Consider the following 17368-nt stretch of genomic DNA (forward strand, 5'->3'; position numbering starts at 1 on the left):
TCAGACAGGCCTGGACATGCGCTGGCTTGAGCAGGGGGACCTTGCGTGCGCTGCAGGATTTTAATCCATGACGGCGTAATGTGTTACTAATGGTATTCTTTGAGACTGTGGTCCCAGCTCTCGTCAGGTCATTGACCAGGTCCTGCCGTGTAGTTCTGGGCTGATCCCTCACCTTCCTCATGATCATTGATGCCCCACGAGGTGAGATCTTGCTTGGAGCCCCAGACCGAGGGAGATTGACCATCATCTTGAACTTATTCCATTTTCTAATAATTGTACCAACAGTTGTTGCCTTCTCACCAAGCTGCTTGCATATTGTCCTGTAGGCCATCCCAGCCTTGTGCAGGTCTACAATATTATCCCTGATGTCCTTACACAGCTCTCTGGTCTTGGCCATTGTGGAGAGGTTGGAGTCTGTTTGATTGAGTGTGTGGACAGGTGTCTTTTATACAGGTAACAAGTTCAAACAGGTGCAGTTAATACAGGTAATGAGTGGAGAACAGGAGGGCTTCTTAAAGATAAACGAACAGGTCTGTGAGAGCCGGAATTCTTACTGGTTGGTTGGTGATCAAATACTTATGTCATGCAATAAAATGCAAATTAATTATTTAAAAATCATACAATGTGATTTTCTGGAATTGTGGAGTTTTGTTGGAATGTACCTATGATAAAAATTACAGACCTCTACATGCTTTGTAAGTAGGAAAACCTACAAAATCGCTAGTGTATCAAATACTTGTTCTCCCCACTGTAAATAGATGGAAGCATCACAATAGCTGCAGATTCATCGAGGCAGGACTCCACATTACCTTTTGCCATTTCCTCATCTCCCCATTACCTTTTGCGACTTCCTCATCTCCACATTACCTTTCGAAATTTCCTAATCTCCCCATTACCTTTCAGCAATTCATAATCTCCACATTACCTTTCACCACTTCCTCACTCCTTACTCATCTTCACATTCACTTCCACCTCTTCCTCATCTCCACATTACCTTTCACCTCTTCCTTACTCTGCATTACCTATCACCACTACCTAATCTACACATTGCCTTTCACAACGTCCTCATATCCACATTACCTTTTACCACTTCCTTACTCTGCACTACATTTTACCACTTCCTGAAGTCCAAATCCAGAAACTAAGTTGAGGGTCCTGGAGCCGGGCCAGGAGGAAGCATCCCTGCAGCCTGTCAGCAGAAATAGCTATGTCAAACTCAGTTAGTCTACCACCTCAGAGGATGGCTGCCTCTGCCTCTCCCTTCGTCCCGCAGCAGCCGAGGAGCTTTCCGCATCATGCCTCAGTTCAGATGGCCCGGCCGTCAATCCACACAGCTGCAATGGTAAACAGCCCGGTGCCTCACAAACAGACGGCCTCATCAGTTTGTTTACCCTGTGAGTGTCAGGGGGAGGCGGAGGGCCGGGGAAAGGGGGTAGGGTGACCCAGCCACAGGACTGGGGAGCTTCATTAACACAAGGTAATTGCACTGGAGCCGAGCGGCAGGCAGGCAGGCCAGGCACACTTGGTGGTGAGATCTTAAGACCTCTAAACCCTCGAGGGTTGTTGTTTATTCTAGATTCCAAGGCAACTAGAAAGGAGTTGTATTTCACCAATGCGTCAGCCCCACGCCGCAGAGGTCAAAGGGCTCTACAGACTGTGTTTGGCGCGGACACGATTGGGCAGGCCCAGCTGTGAAGTGACCCAGAGCAGGGCAGCCAGCTGGATGACAGGCAGCCTATAGAGGGTGCCACTTCAGACAGCATGTTCACAACCTCCCACTGCCCAAGGGGGGATGAGTATGCATCCTACCCAGTGGGCATCCATGCTGTTGCTCCCTCTCCCGTGCACGCTTTCTCACTCTCACTCACATTTTTCTCTTTTTTTTTACCCCTCTCCCTTCCTTTCTAACCATCTCTTTTCTTTCCTTTCCAATCCTCTCTCTGACAAATTGTTAAGAAGTGTGCCCACCTATAGAAATACTGAAGCCCTATACTGGACAGGATCTTTAATATAGGCATTATACTCCTGACTGTCTGCTGCCTTTATACACTGTGATCGGAGTGTGAAATAAATATCTTGAATTAATGAAGTGAAAAACAACACACACTGACGGACAGCATGTCCCTTTTGTGGCCCTGTCGTATGGCTGAATTGTAGGAAACACTTAGTTTACCTGAGGCTCTATACCTGGGCCATTATCTCTGAGCCTGTACACAGACAACACACTGACACACGACTGTGATTGCAGCCTGTGTTCTGATGAAAGGACAGGGAGGTTGAGGACGTTTTACAGGGAAATACTTCAAATTGTGCAAATTCAGGAAAGGCATGTGAGATAACTTGATAGCGACATCAAGAGAGTCTGCTCACCGGATGCCTTCAGATGATCTTTGGCACAATAGTCATTCCCACGTCCTGTCCCTCAGCCAGTCTGAGATAAACATCTGGGCTCCCCATTATAGCAGTCGTTTCAAAGAACTGCCTGTTAACAGACAGAGGAGCTACGTCTGTGATGCTACTGATATTAGTGGAGAAAAGCACAAGAGGGCAACAACGGTACCATCTGCTAGAGAGGCCCATTTTTCAAGCGTCTTTAGCTATGTGCTGGTTAAAACAAGAGCAATTGTAGTAAATTCTGGATTGACATGAAACGCATTTTGGAGAACCAGTGTAGTCTATTAAAATGTCAATTATTTTTCTACAAAATGTCCCCACCTTTGTCATTAAAAGACTCCCATTGTAAGTTTAAGTGTTTGAATTGATGCATTTCTATGTTTGTAAAAACGCTAGCAAAACAAACGCATATCCAGTGAATCTCTGCAGGTGCTGCTGGAGTTCAAAGATAATTCACAAACGTCATTCAACGGCCAGATAATGTTGCGTACTGTTATTAATGCAACAGAACAGTAAGGCCTCATCCTTTTACTCTGTTGTAACAACCAAGCCCTAAATACAGCCACAGTGTGTTTTGGTCAGTGGTGGGCAGCCCCATCTCCATCCTAGGACTTGGATAGGATCATCCTTCTTCATCGTTCCCTTCTTTGTCTGTCCATAATCCACATTTAATCCTGGGACAAACACACAGCTAAGGCTCACTAAAAGAGACTCCTCCCCCACTCATAGACACCTCCTTCCCCAGTCCTCACACCCCCCCCCCAGTCCTTAGACAGCTCCTCCCCCAATCCTTAGACACCTCCTCCCCCAGGCCATAGACAGCTTCTCCCCCAGTCCTTAGACAGGTCCTCCCCCAATCCTTAGACACCTCCTCCCCCAGTCCTTAGACAGCTCCTCCCCCAATCTTTAGATAGCTCCTCCCCCAGTCCTTAGACACCTCCTTGCTTGTTAACTGTCAATACCCCTATTCACCACTGTCCTTTCTTAACAATTTCAGGCAGCCAGCTCAGAACCAGCTCAGGACCAGTTCAGGTCCAGCCCAGTTCCAGTTCAGTGGTGCAATTTGTATTTCTTTACAACTGCTATGAAGTAGCTATCATCATGATACACAGACTAACACAAAACATGACAGGGATTTTAATGACTAACACACTGTTGTGTTTTCTGGGAGTAGAGTACATCTGAGAATCTATCCTCTGACTCAATCCCCACTACTCCCAAACAAAGACTAAAAGACAACTAAGAAATTGTGCAGGGTTGGATTCTACCAGGAGATTGCAGTCTTCAGGGGTTTGTCTGTCTGCAGTGTGCTACTTCAACAAGCCCGTAATATAATAGCGATTTTAAACCATATGGTTCAATGCCCTAAATTTGGATTGGTTAAAACATGTTGTGTATTATAAAACAATGTAGTTTACACAGTTCTAAATTGGTTGGGAACTGGTTAATAATAACAAAATACACCAGCTAAGTGCAGTGTCAAGGCACTGAGATGCATTATGCTTTAGAGAAGTCCAGCTGTGGTATTTTGAACATCTACCTCACTCGCTCCCGTATTTCTTAGACATATTTAAATACATTTGGACAATGTCATAGTCATCTCAACCATCCAGACCTCACATATCACTATGACATGGTCCAACCCTCCTACTTTCTCAGGACCACCCCCTCCTTGATTGGTTACTGATCCCGTGCACGCAACTTGCAGATGGGTTAATAAAATATAACAAACTAACCAGCTTGTGGTTTTCCTTATTCACAAGCAAGCATAGTTTACCTCTGGATAGTTTACCTCTGGATAGTTTACCTCTGGATAGTTTACTGGTTACTGAGTGCAATGGTTATTACATACTGCGGGTCTACAGATTGTTATAGCTTCCAATACAACAACAGAGTTGTCTCCTTGTAAGTTATCAGTTATGCACTGGTTGACACCCAGTAGTTGTGCATCATTTCATAGGCTGATGAAAAGTATTGTAGCTCTGCCGTTTCTCAGGTCTGGCAGGTGTATAACCTCTATGGACTCTACTAGGGGATTTGAATTTGCCTCTCACTATCAACAGTTACAAATGTAGTTACAACCAATGATTGAAAATCCCCATAGAAAGGGCTCAGTGCTGCCACCATGGCTGGGAAATATGCAGAAAATAAAATGTTAACGCGTTTGAGTACGACTACCTGAGGAAAAACAATTAGCACCTCTACTGTGGATGACTGGCTCAATAATTGGCTAGCTGATTGGCTGTCTAACTGCCTGAATGACTGATTGACTTACTGACTTGATAGCTGACTGGCTGTCTAACTAACTAAATGACTGGCTGACTGATGGGGAGTCATCTGCCATTCAAATGACAGTTGAGAACAGCAGACTGTGTAGTGGGTCAGGAACGTCAGTTTGTTCCATTGTGCCAGAAGGAGGAGGACAGGGCCCTTGCTTGACGTGACAAGATTGGATTTCTCAGACAACATGCAGCAGTCAGACCTTGACATATGGAGTCAGGCAATGGACCCAGAGCGGGCTATATGACCGAAGACCTCCAATATTGAGACATTCGTGGCTGCATAATGCACACACACACACACACACACACACTAATGTGTAACACATCCAAAAGGCATTTGTAAATCAATGTACGGTACGGCTATGTACATTGTATTTTCTGAACAGTAAATAATACTGGACATAAAGCATGAAAAAGCAAAAGTACTAGATGACAAATTGGTCAACAGCAGGCCTACATGGTCAAGAATATTGTATAAGCTTATTCTCAATGGTCTGGCCTACATTTTTCTCCTAATTTCATCTTCTCTAAGAATGTCATAACCAATGCCATTCACTTTCTGAAAGCAAGAAGGACTACAGTACACCTACGTGTTTCATGGAAAGAACAAGCGCTTTCAAAACAACAGTTTTTAGCGAACGTTTGGAACTGAATGATGTTCCTGAATGAGGCCATAGCTATGGAATGTGAATGTAGAGGAATTCTGATGAGAGAAACCGCAATTTGCTCAATGGAATGTTTTCTTCCCAATTCACGCAACAGGAAAAGGTGCGTTGAGCCCACGAAACAAGCTTTGTGTGACATTGGGATATAACCGATCACCCATTACATTATGACCATTGACAGGTGAAGTGAATAACACTGATAATCTCATCATCATGGCACCTGTCAGTGGGTGGGATATATTAGGCAGCAGGTGAACATTCTGTCCTCAAAGTTGATGTGTTAGAAGCAGGACAAATGGGCAAGTGTAAAGATCTGAGCGACTTTGACCTAGCAAAAAGGAAGGAAAAGCAGTGAACCGGCGACAGCATCATGGGTGGCCAAGGCTGGCCTGTGTTGTCCAATCCAACAAACGTGGTACTGTAGCTCAAAGTGCTGGAAAGGTTAATGCTGGTACTGATAGAAAGGTGTCAGAACACACGATGCATCACAGCTCTTTCTGAGCTTTCTACATTGGACATGCAACATTTTAATGTTTACTAAAAGGCGTTTTTACCCGCGTTAGTTGGTAACATTACCCAAATATTTGAATAAATATTGGAAAACCCACTGGACTTCATTTTGTTTTTTTCTTGGATATCAGTGTTATCGTTTTAGTTAGTTTACAAGATAAAAAAGATAAACAGCATCGAATCGAATATGGGTGTGATGCTATAAACATAGCATCAGATGGAATAAACCCTTTTACAGGTTATATAGGTGTGGGGTGCAGATTTGGAAAATAACACACACAAACACATTATTGAAAACCCAAAGTAAAGTGTCTCTAGTTGAAAATGATAAAACAAACCAATCTCTCCAAGTCATTCAACCTCCCCTCTGTTCTCTCCCTGTGAATCATCGAGCACGAGTAAAAAACCCTCACACGTTTACTTGAAGAGCCATCCACTCAAGCCCACATCCCAGAAGTGAGGTAGACCCACCACACTCCCGTACAAGCTGAAAGATAAATAAATAATACATACGGCTGGAGAGAAGAATACTATTTCACACACTCTATAATCACATCAGCCTTCCAAGGCAGCTCTTTCTCGGTTTTCTAATGCATTGGCAATGCAGAGACAGAAGTCCAGCACACAGAAATGTAGAACTGTCTATCTCATTCATGGTCAGAGAAGTGGCTCAGGGAGCTGCGGCTGGCTGTATTACACTGGACCCTCATTTCATCTCCGCTGATACAATCCTCTAAACTTCAGGTCTACAGAGACCCGGGCCGTGGCCGACTGCCCTCGGAGTGCACGCCTCGGTATCAGTTTGAACGCTGTGAGGCACAAGGTCCAACAATCCAAGGAGAATTGAAACACCTATCAACCCTTCATGATTGGTTTATTATATACCAGAACAACAAAAAGGGACGTTTATCTGTTGCCACCATTTTACATAATACTTTGTGTCCATTAACCGACCATAGGGGTAAACCAGTGCAGAACACCGTAATGACAGTCTGAAAGCGAGGGTGAATCAAGGCAGCTCAGCCTTTGCATGCTCGTGTTAGATCGACAACAGCGCCATACACGGCGGGTCCTCTGTTTTGGCTTCATTACGACCAGAATTGGTCCAGATACTTTGAATGCAGCCGTACCAACAAATGCCTAGCCTTGGTCTGGGGGTTAGTCGGCCACCACAGGACTGATATTCCTTGAAGAAGGCTGAATAGGCTAATCAATGGGAGGGCTTAGGAGCCCAACAGGGATCCAGGCTCCGTTGCTAACTAATCAATTTCCAAAGAGAGGCGTCCTAATTACGGCCCACTCACTGAACCGTCGTCTGAGACCAGAACAGGCATGGTAGATGATAGTCTGCTCGCCATTATCAGGAGACCGGAGATGGTGCAAAGGGGCCTTCTTCATTCTGTTATCTAATGACTGACTGGAACAGACAAGACAGATGTTTGTCAGGCTGCCACACGGTTGCCTTGAGCGACAAGTTTCAACATTTCTGACATGGCAGCAGACGTGGGAACTTCTCAATTATACATGCGGCCAGATCCTCTGGGATCAGGGTTCAAGGAGCGGTACGGAACTGTTTTATAGTTTCAGCTGAAAGTAGTGAGACTGGTGCTCATGATCCAAACCGGCCCCCAATTATTGTGTAGTGAGTCATCCAATTGTGTCCTATGTCATCCGCATACACACTGTGATATTTCACAACCTTTTGTGTCTATTTTTACATTTGCATGATATGTTATGAATCCAGTCCAGTTTGTGTGCCTGAGATCCCAAAGTTAGACACACGAAACCACATTACAGCCACATCACAGCCATATCACAGCTACATCATGACCACATCACAGTCAAAACCCCATTGCACCCCTGTTTACAGGAAGGGAGCGACACTCTCCCGTAGCAGAAAAGCAGAGCAAACCTAGAAAGAGCGACATCGTGATCATTATCCAATAGAATAAAATATAACCAAATGTTCTGTTAATTACAGAGGATAATGTAACTATCCACACAGTTTACACAGATACAGTGCAGGGCCAATGTACAAAAAAATTCTTAAGATTATGACTGGTATAGTAACACACAGAAGTGTCTGCTGTCAGGGGAGAAAACTATTCTCCTAGGGTCAGTCAGTTTGAGATAACAGCTTGACTGGTTTTGTACTTCCACTGCAATATCTCCGGAAAAACACATCACCAAAAGTAAATATTCTGCTTTATCTGATTGCAGTTGTTGTCTGACTGTGTACTGGTGCACGTGTGTATGTGTGGCTTTGGTTGTGTGTACTGTGTATGTGTGAAAACAGTGAACAGAACAGAGTCTTCTAAACAAAATCACAGAAAGCTTATCCTTAAACTGAATCAGTTTTGTGATTGAAGTCTGCATTTTAGCAGTCAAGTGGACTTAGTCCCCAAGCCATGCTGCACGAGGTGAAAGGACTGATCTTTCAGTCAGTATCGGACACAACTCAGTACAATATTTATCTACAGTAGCTTGTCTGAAACACCAGGGAGAGTAAGTCAGACACACTAACAATCTCAGAGTTTTACTTCCTTTTTTTTGTGTGGCTTTGACCATTTTCACATTACTTGTGAAGCTGTTATTCCCTTCCTTGATCTATCTACAACATCCTTATCTTACTCTGCTACTTAAAATATGTTTACCCTTCCTGATGAATCCAATTACATCTTCGCAGAGGAAATTACTGGGGGGGTGGCCCTGCCTGGCTGAGGTCAATGTCAGCTCTGAATGCTAAAGCTACTCCATCCAAACACATTACACAAGCTATTACCTTCTGTCTTCCACACAGTGTTACCCGGCCCACCGCAGGCCTCTGAGCCGGCCCAGATGAAGTGCTTTCTAGATGGGATCTGGCGTTCAGAACAGGACAAAAAGAGCTGGAGCTGTCCCTGGGCCTAATCGTTTCAGAGAGCCAGCTCCTCTGCAGCCCAAGCTAACGCCAATCCTAATTAAAGAGGTGTGTACGCAGCCTGGGGGTGGGGGGGGGGGGGGGGAGCTCCCTGCATAGACAGTTTTTCAGTGGAAGATTGATGGGAGTTGGATCAATAAGACAACAGGCCCTAGGGTCTGCATCTAGAAGCTCAGCATATTCTGCATGTCTTGACGAGGTAACAGCAGTTATCAGTCTATTCAGCAGGAGAGTGGGAGGTTGTGGGTCACATCGAGGCTCATGTGAGAGGCGGCGACGGAGGGAGAATCCACTTAATCTACATTGCCGCTGATTTGGTGAGTTACGCTTCTTCAATCCTGACCCTCTCCCGCTGCTTGCCCCGGCCCTCACTGTTGAGAGTGATACATCATAAAAGGATTGGCTGTGAGTGATGGCATCTGCTCCTCAAGAGATTTCTTATTTCCTGCGCCGTGTGCCTGAACCTGGTGAAATAGGCTGCGGTCGGCGTGAAGCCTCCAAATGTGCTTCATCCCCCTGGAGATTACCAGGAGAGTGATGAGAGGAACCATCACAGTCTGAAAACGGATGATAAGTCCTCCTGGATAACCTGCTCATCAAATGCTGATCCTGTACAGTATCACCATAGAGCCATACCGAGGGCCACTCAGAGTGAAGGAACCGTATGAGTCATGAAAGGTTCCCCGCTCTTTTCTAGCCTCGGGTTCAGACAACCAAAAAGGCACCCCTTATTTAGTTCAGCAACAGCCACTGAATTCATTCTACGCCGACTACATACATGGACAGCATGTCCACCTGCCAGTCATTGCGATGAATAAAATACATCCTTTCAGATCTTCCGTTAACGACATACTCACAGAATAGTTCGTACAGAAGGATGAGGCTCTAAACCACATTTAAAAAGATAATAACTCACATTATAAAGCATGCCACAGACTCAAAGAGCGGAAAGCATTTGCACATAAAGAGCAGACAAATGTCATCATTCAGCCAGGCTGTGTGCTCCACCTGGGAGGCAGAAAGAGGCAGAGAAAGTCGCTGTCAGACACCGAGCCCAGAGAAGGGGGCATTCTGGCATAATGGCTCTCATTTACAATTGACAAGCTGAAGGAAAGCGAAACTAATTATGACAGCGTGCAGACACTGAATAGCCCTTGATGGAGTTAATCACCAGTAATCCAAAAAACAGGTGTTGAACATTTTCTATCCCCTCCTCTGAAATCACAGGACGATCAAAATTGGAGAGTGTGCAGTGTAATTGAATGGGATGTCCACTGCCTTCCTGTGTGCTGCCCCCATCCACCCCCTCTGTTAAAACACTCAGAGGAAACAATTATTCTGAATCCCCATGAATGACAGGTTTTCACTCCTCGGTCTGGAATGAAGTAAGGGGTTTCAAACCTTTATCTGAAACGTACCATCCTATGAGGCAATAGTGTGCACAACTGCATTCAGTCCGCTTCCCGAAAATGCACCAATAAGCTTGGAATCCTGTTGTGCGATGCAAGCATTTGATTTTCCAGTTGTTTGAAAAACTTTTTTGTCTATGTTTACCTAACAGTCAAACTAGCTGCCCGCACCCCTGTGTCAATATCAAGCTCCCACAAAACTGGGGGTGGATGTCTTTATGTCCCCAAGGGCAAAAATGAAAGCTGGACTTTCAGTAAAAACCTGTGTGGAGCAATCTAAATAGATTTGGACTCCATGGAGTTACGGTGCTTGTTTTCAGGCGTGTTCCAGACGCCGAGCCCCATGTAGCTCAAACCAAGAGTAATAATCCTCCATTCTTCAACGACAAGGCTCTGTTGAATGGCTCATTATTCTAATCGCAGGCTTTCATCTTTAGTACAATATTCAAACCAACAGTGGCATGTCAAGGAGAGCTCCATCAACCAGGAGGGGCTCGTAATTCATTTAATGAGCTGCAGGATACATAAAACATCCCCAAACCCAGATACCATACCGCACATGTTAACACACTCACAGATAATGTGGAACTGTGTATGAAGATAATGGGCTCTGAATTACAGTGGAAATGTTGAAACCACTCAGAAGCCAAGACATCCATACAAAGATGAGGGTAGGTGTGTGTGTTTATAAATGTTTAGAGGTCTATGTCCCTAGAGTTGGAAAATGTGTGATAACAGTGCACCTTCTGTGTGTTACCAGTCTTTCTTTCATCCCTTCATGCCATACGTTTAACCCATAGGGATATTTCCCTTTACCAAATGTCAGCCTTTCACAATAAAGTACTGCTAATTTACACCCCTTAATCATATGTAATAGGAAGCTTAGATTCACATTTATCAATCAAACATATTTTTGGAAAGTTTATGAGAACATTATATCGACCTTTGACCTCTATGTTAAATATCAAATCGATCTGTAGAAATGGAAATAAAAAGTAAACCCTAATACATTTTAAACATTGTTTGACTAATGGTTCTAAAAAGTCAAGAAATTACATTTCAAAGTGCATATAATTCAACCAATTTTGAAAGCACCAGCTAAAACTACTGTCTAAAAATGAAAAACGTTTTGACAGCTAGGTTTTTGGATTCTGACTCTGGGGATAGAGACACCAAAATGCATACATAACACATTGTTAGAAATGGTGACTATACAAAAAATAGCTGTTTACATGAATATTCTATGGTTAAGTTTTGTTACAAAAATACTAAAGGTAATATAATGTGCCTCCACATGCCAAACATTTTATTACCTGTTTAAAGGCAGGTACGGGGCAGATTTATATTCCACATTAAGAATCATTGCATTCACTTACCAACATTTAAAAAAAACAATAGTTGTCCCTTTTACATGAAATTATATGGCTGAGCTTTCAACATTCTAATGTTAATGGCCCATATATTGTTTTTGTTTTATTAACAATAGTTAATTTTAAGCTTTTAAAGTTGTTTTTATTAAGTATTGTTTGAAAGAAAATTTCATGTCCCCCATTCTATCACTTCTGTACTGCAGTAATCAGTTATATCTGATCAGAAAGTTATTGGATTGGTCAGACAACACAGTTTGAATTCAAACAGTTACTAGATGTTTAGAAAAGCAATAAGGTTCTGGTAACTATACTCTAACCTCCCTCTCCCACACTCACACTTATTTGAATCTCTACCTCAGATTTGGCTTTTGGACTTTCGGTCATACATATTTTCTCTGCCTATATCTTTGATTCATGTTTAGATAAATGTTTTGTTCATAAAGTTCTGTTTTCTAATAACCACTGTTGCCTTGTATAATGTTTGATTTTCATCTATAATATTAGGTATATTTATTTGAATTCTAAGAACATTCAAACAGTCCTTTCAGAGACACATCGTTCTTCCTAAATTCCTTTTTCAGGTGTTAGAGTAGAATATAACATTTAAGTAAAAGGCTGGTGAATATGTTTTTAGCACATGGCTTTCAATAAGTTAAACACTTATTTGAGAAATGGTCATTGTTACATGGCTATCACACGTTCCAACCGAGACCTTAAAAATCACTATGAGACATTGTCGGACAAAGTGAGACAGAAAAGTAACACACACACACACAACGGTTGTCTGCTCGGTGAATGTATGATGCATTAAAAGTAATGCTGAAGTTTACACAAAAAACACCACATGTGCACATTTAGCTGCAGCCCTGAATGCACTAATGGAAGCTGTCAAAGGTTACATTGCTCTAAAAATACTTTGTGCATTTCCCTCTCTCTCCCAGGAGTGTTGAGCGGTGTGGAAGAGATTCTGGTGTGTTTGTGTGTTTATGGGGGTGGATGTTGTGATTCTTTCAGCAGTCAGCAATTCACCAGTCTCATAATGAGCACTATAGGTGGTATTAGCACAGCTGAGGAATTGTTTACTGGCTTTCTCTGTCATTAATCAAGAATAAATGCTGTAACAGTAATGTCTCAAAAATTATCATAAACACTCATGGTTTTTGACAGCTAACTTTACACCATCAGGACTCAAACTGATTATGGTTAGTTCACTGGTCAGTTGACCTAATCAATGTGTTGTATTGTGACAGTGACAAATTACTTGTCAATAATGATGGCAGCAGTGATGATGATTGTTTATTTGATCTATTTCTATATTTTCTTCTTGGTCTGTTATTATCTGTGAAAACACATTATTCCCATGAGAAATATGTTGATGCTGTCTGTCTTGTATATATATTTTCATGGTTAGTACTCTATATGCAACGCTCTAACCTCCTCAGAAAAAAAGCTAATGTAGTGTTTCCCAAAGTAGGGGTTTTGACCTCATGTGAGGTCGCTTGATATGTAAATGAGGTTTAAAGAGAAACTGGAGAACAATCATGCTTGGTTGATAGAACATGGCTTACCTCCAGTAGCTATTAAATATGATTGTAATAAACAGGCTGATTTCTGTTTCTTGTAATGAATGTGGATCTATATTTTAAATGGTTTAAGCTATTAGATACTTTTCTCCATTGCTAATGTGTGTTTTGTTTCCTTCAGAACCCTTCTGATTCTATTAGAAGAAAGCAGACAGTAAAAATGTTTGGGGAATTATAGAATAATCCATTATTAGGTGGTTTCCAAATAAAAAGATAATTAATAAGTATTGCCTGGCAATCTTAATTAAAGTTTCCTTAAACGTCCCTAACCTTTTAAATACATTTCAAATCATTCTGCATTCAGATCAAAGTATCATTACAAATAATTCTAAAAACGTGTTTGTCAGAATAGCTTTTGTTGAAAAAAGTTAACATTCGTCAACTAATATATCGCCTTATGTATTCACGAAAACATTCTCATATTAAAAAGGGGTCACGGGCCAAAGAAAGTTTGTATAAATTGTGAAGACTCGTGATAAGAAACTGGCTCAGAAAAAAAAGTAGCCCATGTTTTTCTCGTTTAGATCCGGTTGCTAGTAATAGACAACTGCTAAATAACTCAAATCATATGAGATATAAAGGGTTAAATATGAAATGTATCTCAGATGTTAAAGAATTATGAGGTTTCTTATATTCACAGGCATGACTATAAAGCTTATAGGACATTTAAATGGCACATAATTAAATAAATATTTTGATTTGGTTAACAAGTTACAAATGCAAATGAGTGGACAGAAGGTAAAGAAATAAATACGAACCTAACGCAATATATTACTGTTGAAGAACCCAACCGTGTCAAATAGATCGGTCAGTAATCTTTTCCCGAGGATTAGTCTCTGATTACCTAGTACCGTCTGTCACATGGACCATCTCACACACAGAGTACACATCGTAAAGGTCTGTGTCGCTAAAATTGCTGTACGTGTTATACTAATTTGTAGCGATATTATTTGATTGAATTCAGTTAATCATATAATGTAGGTTAAGTAATTTAATTATTCCTTAAATGGGTTTTAAGAAACCCCTTTCCCATTTTACTCTATCAAGGACGATGATCATTAATCTGAATTAAGGATTTTTATTATGTTTTGTACAATATTTATATTTTCTTCTTTTTATTTACTATATTAGTTTCATTTTTAATCCTGTAACTAATCGTATGTTTAACTTTTGTCCCTGAGTTTTTTTGTGACTACGTAGAGCTCGAACGAGATTCAATCCATACAAAGATGCAAACATTTTAAAGTCAAGTATACAGTATCATATTACGTAATGCCTAGGAAGTATCAAGCAAGTGACCTAAGACTCATTAAGATGTGAATGTACTTTCTTTATGCTTCATTCAAGTGCTTTGGGCTTTTGGGCATTTATTATGTGCTAGACAAACAAAGGTGCATGCGAGCATATCAGGGACAGACTACAGACAGCCTCGTCCTTAACTTAAACATATTTATAAATATGTAACTATACTAAAAGCACAAACACACTTGTAGATATGTTGTCAGAAACAGTGTGGCATTGCACAAAACGCGGAGCTGTAAGTGCTCAGATCGCACAGGCTGTTATCATAGTAGACTCATATTAAAAACATTGTGATTTTCTCCAAGACTCCACGTAGGACAGAATGTTTCTTACCGTGTCCATGTGTAACCGCAGCAGCGACAATCAACATCGTAAAGATGATGTGTAATTGGTAGTCTCTTCTCATACACATGTCTACTGAAGTCGAAGTCGCTCTCTGCTCACAGAATACGTCCTTGCATTAAATACTTTCCAGAGCAAAATAAGCAAACGCTGAATAATATGTCCGTGAGGTCTCTGAAACAAAGACAAGCGCGCTGCTTTTGTACTTACTTAGCAAGTCGAGAAATGAGCAGATAGAACAAGAATCAACTGAAACGCCGAGCCTGTTTAATTGTAACGCTCAGTAAGCGGATTGCTGGCTCTCTGTGCTGTCAGCACCTTCAGAGAAAGCTAGCTCACGCCGCTGTCTTTTCAGCACCACGGACAGCTCCTAGCGTCAGCAAACGGTACAACTTCCGCTGGAGGAAAAGTTACCACGACTGTATTTGCATTTTGCATTTATGTCTCTTTCATGGTGTAGATATTTCAACTATTTCAGTCATTATTACGTGCATGCATGGTGCTACTGCGATCATTTTGAGAACATGACGATGACTAATAGGTGAGCATTAGCCATCACACAATTTACCAATAGATTATGTTAAATTGTTTTGGCAGAAAACAACTTCAGTTTTGCTCTGTAATATTTATGCTGTCCGCATTATCCATTTACAGAATACTAAAAAGGGAAACAAACAGTAAAGGTTAATAAATGATGCAGAACATGTAGCTAGTTGACGTTCAGTTTTTCATGAATCCTATAGTATTATTGTTGGTTAAACCTCTGTAGCCTCTTGTTTGTAACACTGCATTCTAAAGCAAGTTGCTGAGCCTAATAACCCTGTATTTGTTCAATGTCAACATAGGCTTCATACACTAGTTCACTGGCCTCTGAATGCTATTTGGCTGAGGAGGGTTTACTTTTAAGTGTCTGCTCATAGCATCTCTGCCCTGACTATGGTCTATATGCTGAATGGCTTAACGCATCTGAAAGGGAATTTTAGCTCGGCTGTATTGTGCTCTGGCATATCATATGGATGGCATGATTACACTGCATGTGCTCACTCAGCCTTGATTTTCCCAGTAAGCTCCAGTAAGGATGTGATGGCAGATAAAGTTGAGCAGGGGCTGAAAAGTGGGCATTTGGCTACAGGTTGTCTGACATGTTAGATAGAGCAGGATAAAATCAGTTCAGATGAATAAGGTAAAGTGGAAGAAGACCAGATCTAGAAAATAACAGACAGGAAGTCCCATGTTTCAACTGTACCAGAAATTGACGTTTTGGTTATTTCAGCTTTACGCCCACCTGAATTCATATTAAATCTGCGCTATAGTGTTCATGGTGCTGTTGTGAAGGTGTTGTTTTATCTACGCTAGAGCATCACACCTCTAGAGGTCGGCCCTGGAGAGGTCTCGCTGCTGGGACTCATGTTTATTCGATTTCTTGTGGCTGTTTGACAGTTATGTATGTAAACTAAATGTCATGGTCACTGCAGAGACGTCCCTCTGTTGATTCGTGCTCTCTTTCTGCCTTTCGATTGCACTCCTCGTCTCTCTTCGTGTCTCTCTCTCCAAGACTCTCTCAATGTATTGTATCTCTGAATGTCTCTAGTTCTGTCTCTCTCCCCATGTCTCTCGTTTTGTCTCTCTTTCTTCATGTTTCCCTTTTTGTGTCCCTGTCTCCCTATCCCTCTCTCAATGTCTCTCTTTCTCTCTCTCTTTCCACATCTCTTCATCTTTCTTTCTCTCAACCACCCCCTCACTCATGGCTGAGTCAGGCAATGGTTTGGAATGTGTGCCCTTCCATCAGTGAAGCTCACTGGCCCAGCTAAGTAGCCCAGAGGTCTTGCTTGGAGCCAGAAGTTTGCAACTAGGCCTTCATTTAGTTAATGGGCAGCAAGGACAGCTAATGAAAACCATGCCCATGAAATGAAATGACCAATGCCTGGAGGTAATGAGCTGCACATCAACAGCATGCTGTTGCATGCATTAAGGTCATCCTAGACGGCATGATGCTTTAAAAGCATCTTGACATCATTTATTGCATTGTTAAAGGCTTGCTGTGTTTCACGAGGAACTGACAAACAACAGATGCAAACGGCTTCTCCTGTTCTCAATGTTTATCTGTACTGTCGTTGTGTTTCAGCCCAAAAGGACAACAGGATGTCATGTGGTATCAAGGGGCCTCTTACCACTCATGCAGACTAGAATTAATGACCTCTGCGCTGGAGCAACATCACAGCCATGGGATTTCTTAAAAGCATGCCGGGGTAATCAGCTCCCATCACAATCATCCAATATAGCTGACCTACTGCAACCCCTTTTAGGTACACTTTCTCTGAACAATTGTCAGCCATTAGGTCCTTGTGCAAATGTATTAGCTCTCAATGAACAACCGTGCACACAGATATTCTGTACCCCATCTTTGGTTTTCATTATCTTCTAACTCAATTGCAGTGTCACTCTGTGTTCCTTACATCGTCAGTGTCACGTAAAAGACCATTTTTTGACTGGGCCACAACACTGCTGCTGTTCATCACAGACTGATATTAAATGCATTGGCTTCCTCCAGCTGAATAGTATACATGAGATCTGAGTCACCCGGAATAAGG

At 42.0% G+C, this 17368-nt stretch overlaps 1 protein-coding gene across 7 annotated transcripts in view; it reads right to left on the reverse strand.

Annotated features, from left to right (window-relative positions):
* LOC105010768 (seizure protein 6 homolog) overlaps positions 1–15105 on the reverse strand; it is a 183940-nt gene extending 168835 nt beyond the window's left edge. For 5 of the 7 annotated variants that reach the window (XM_010870347.3, XM_010870346.3, XM_010870349.4 and 2 more), the window contains exon 1: positions 14769–15105. In XM_010870347.3, the coding sequence (XP_010868649.2) occupies positions 14769–14847 (79 nt within the window). In that variant the 5' untranslated portion in view covers positions 14848–15105. The remainder of the gene's footprint in view (positions 1–14768) is intronic. The other 2 variants (XM_034293390.1, XM_010870352.4) reach the window with 2 other exon arrangements.
* Between the last annotated feature and the right edge of the window lie 2263 nt (positions 15106–17368).

The sequence above is a fragment of the Esox lucius genome, chromosome 7 (genome assembly GCF_011004845.1).
Source record: "Esox lucius isolate fEsoLuc1 chromosome 7, fEsoLuc1.pri, whole genome shotgun sequence".
Lineage (NCBI taxonomy): Eukaryota > Metazoa > Chordata > Actinopteri > Esociformes > Esocidae > Esox > Esox lucius.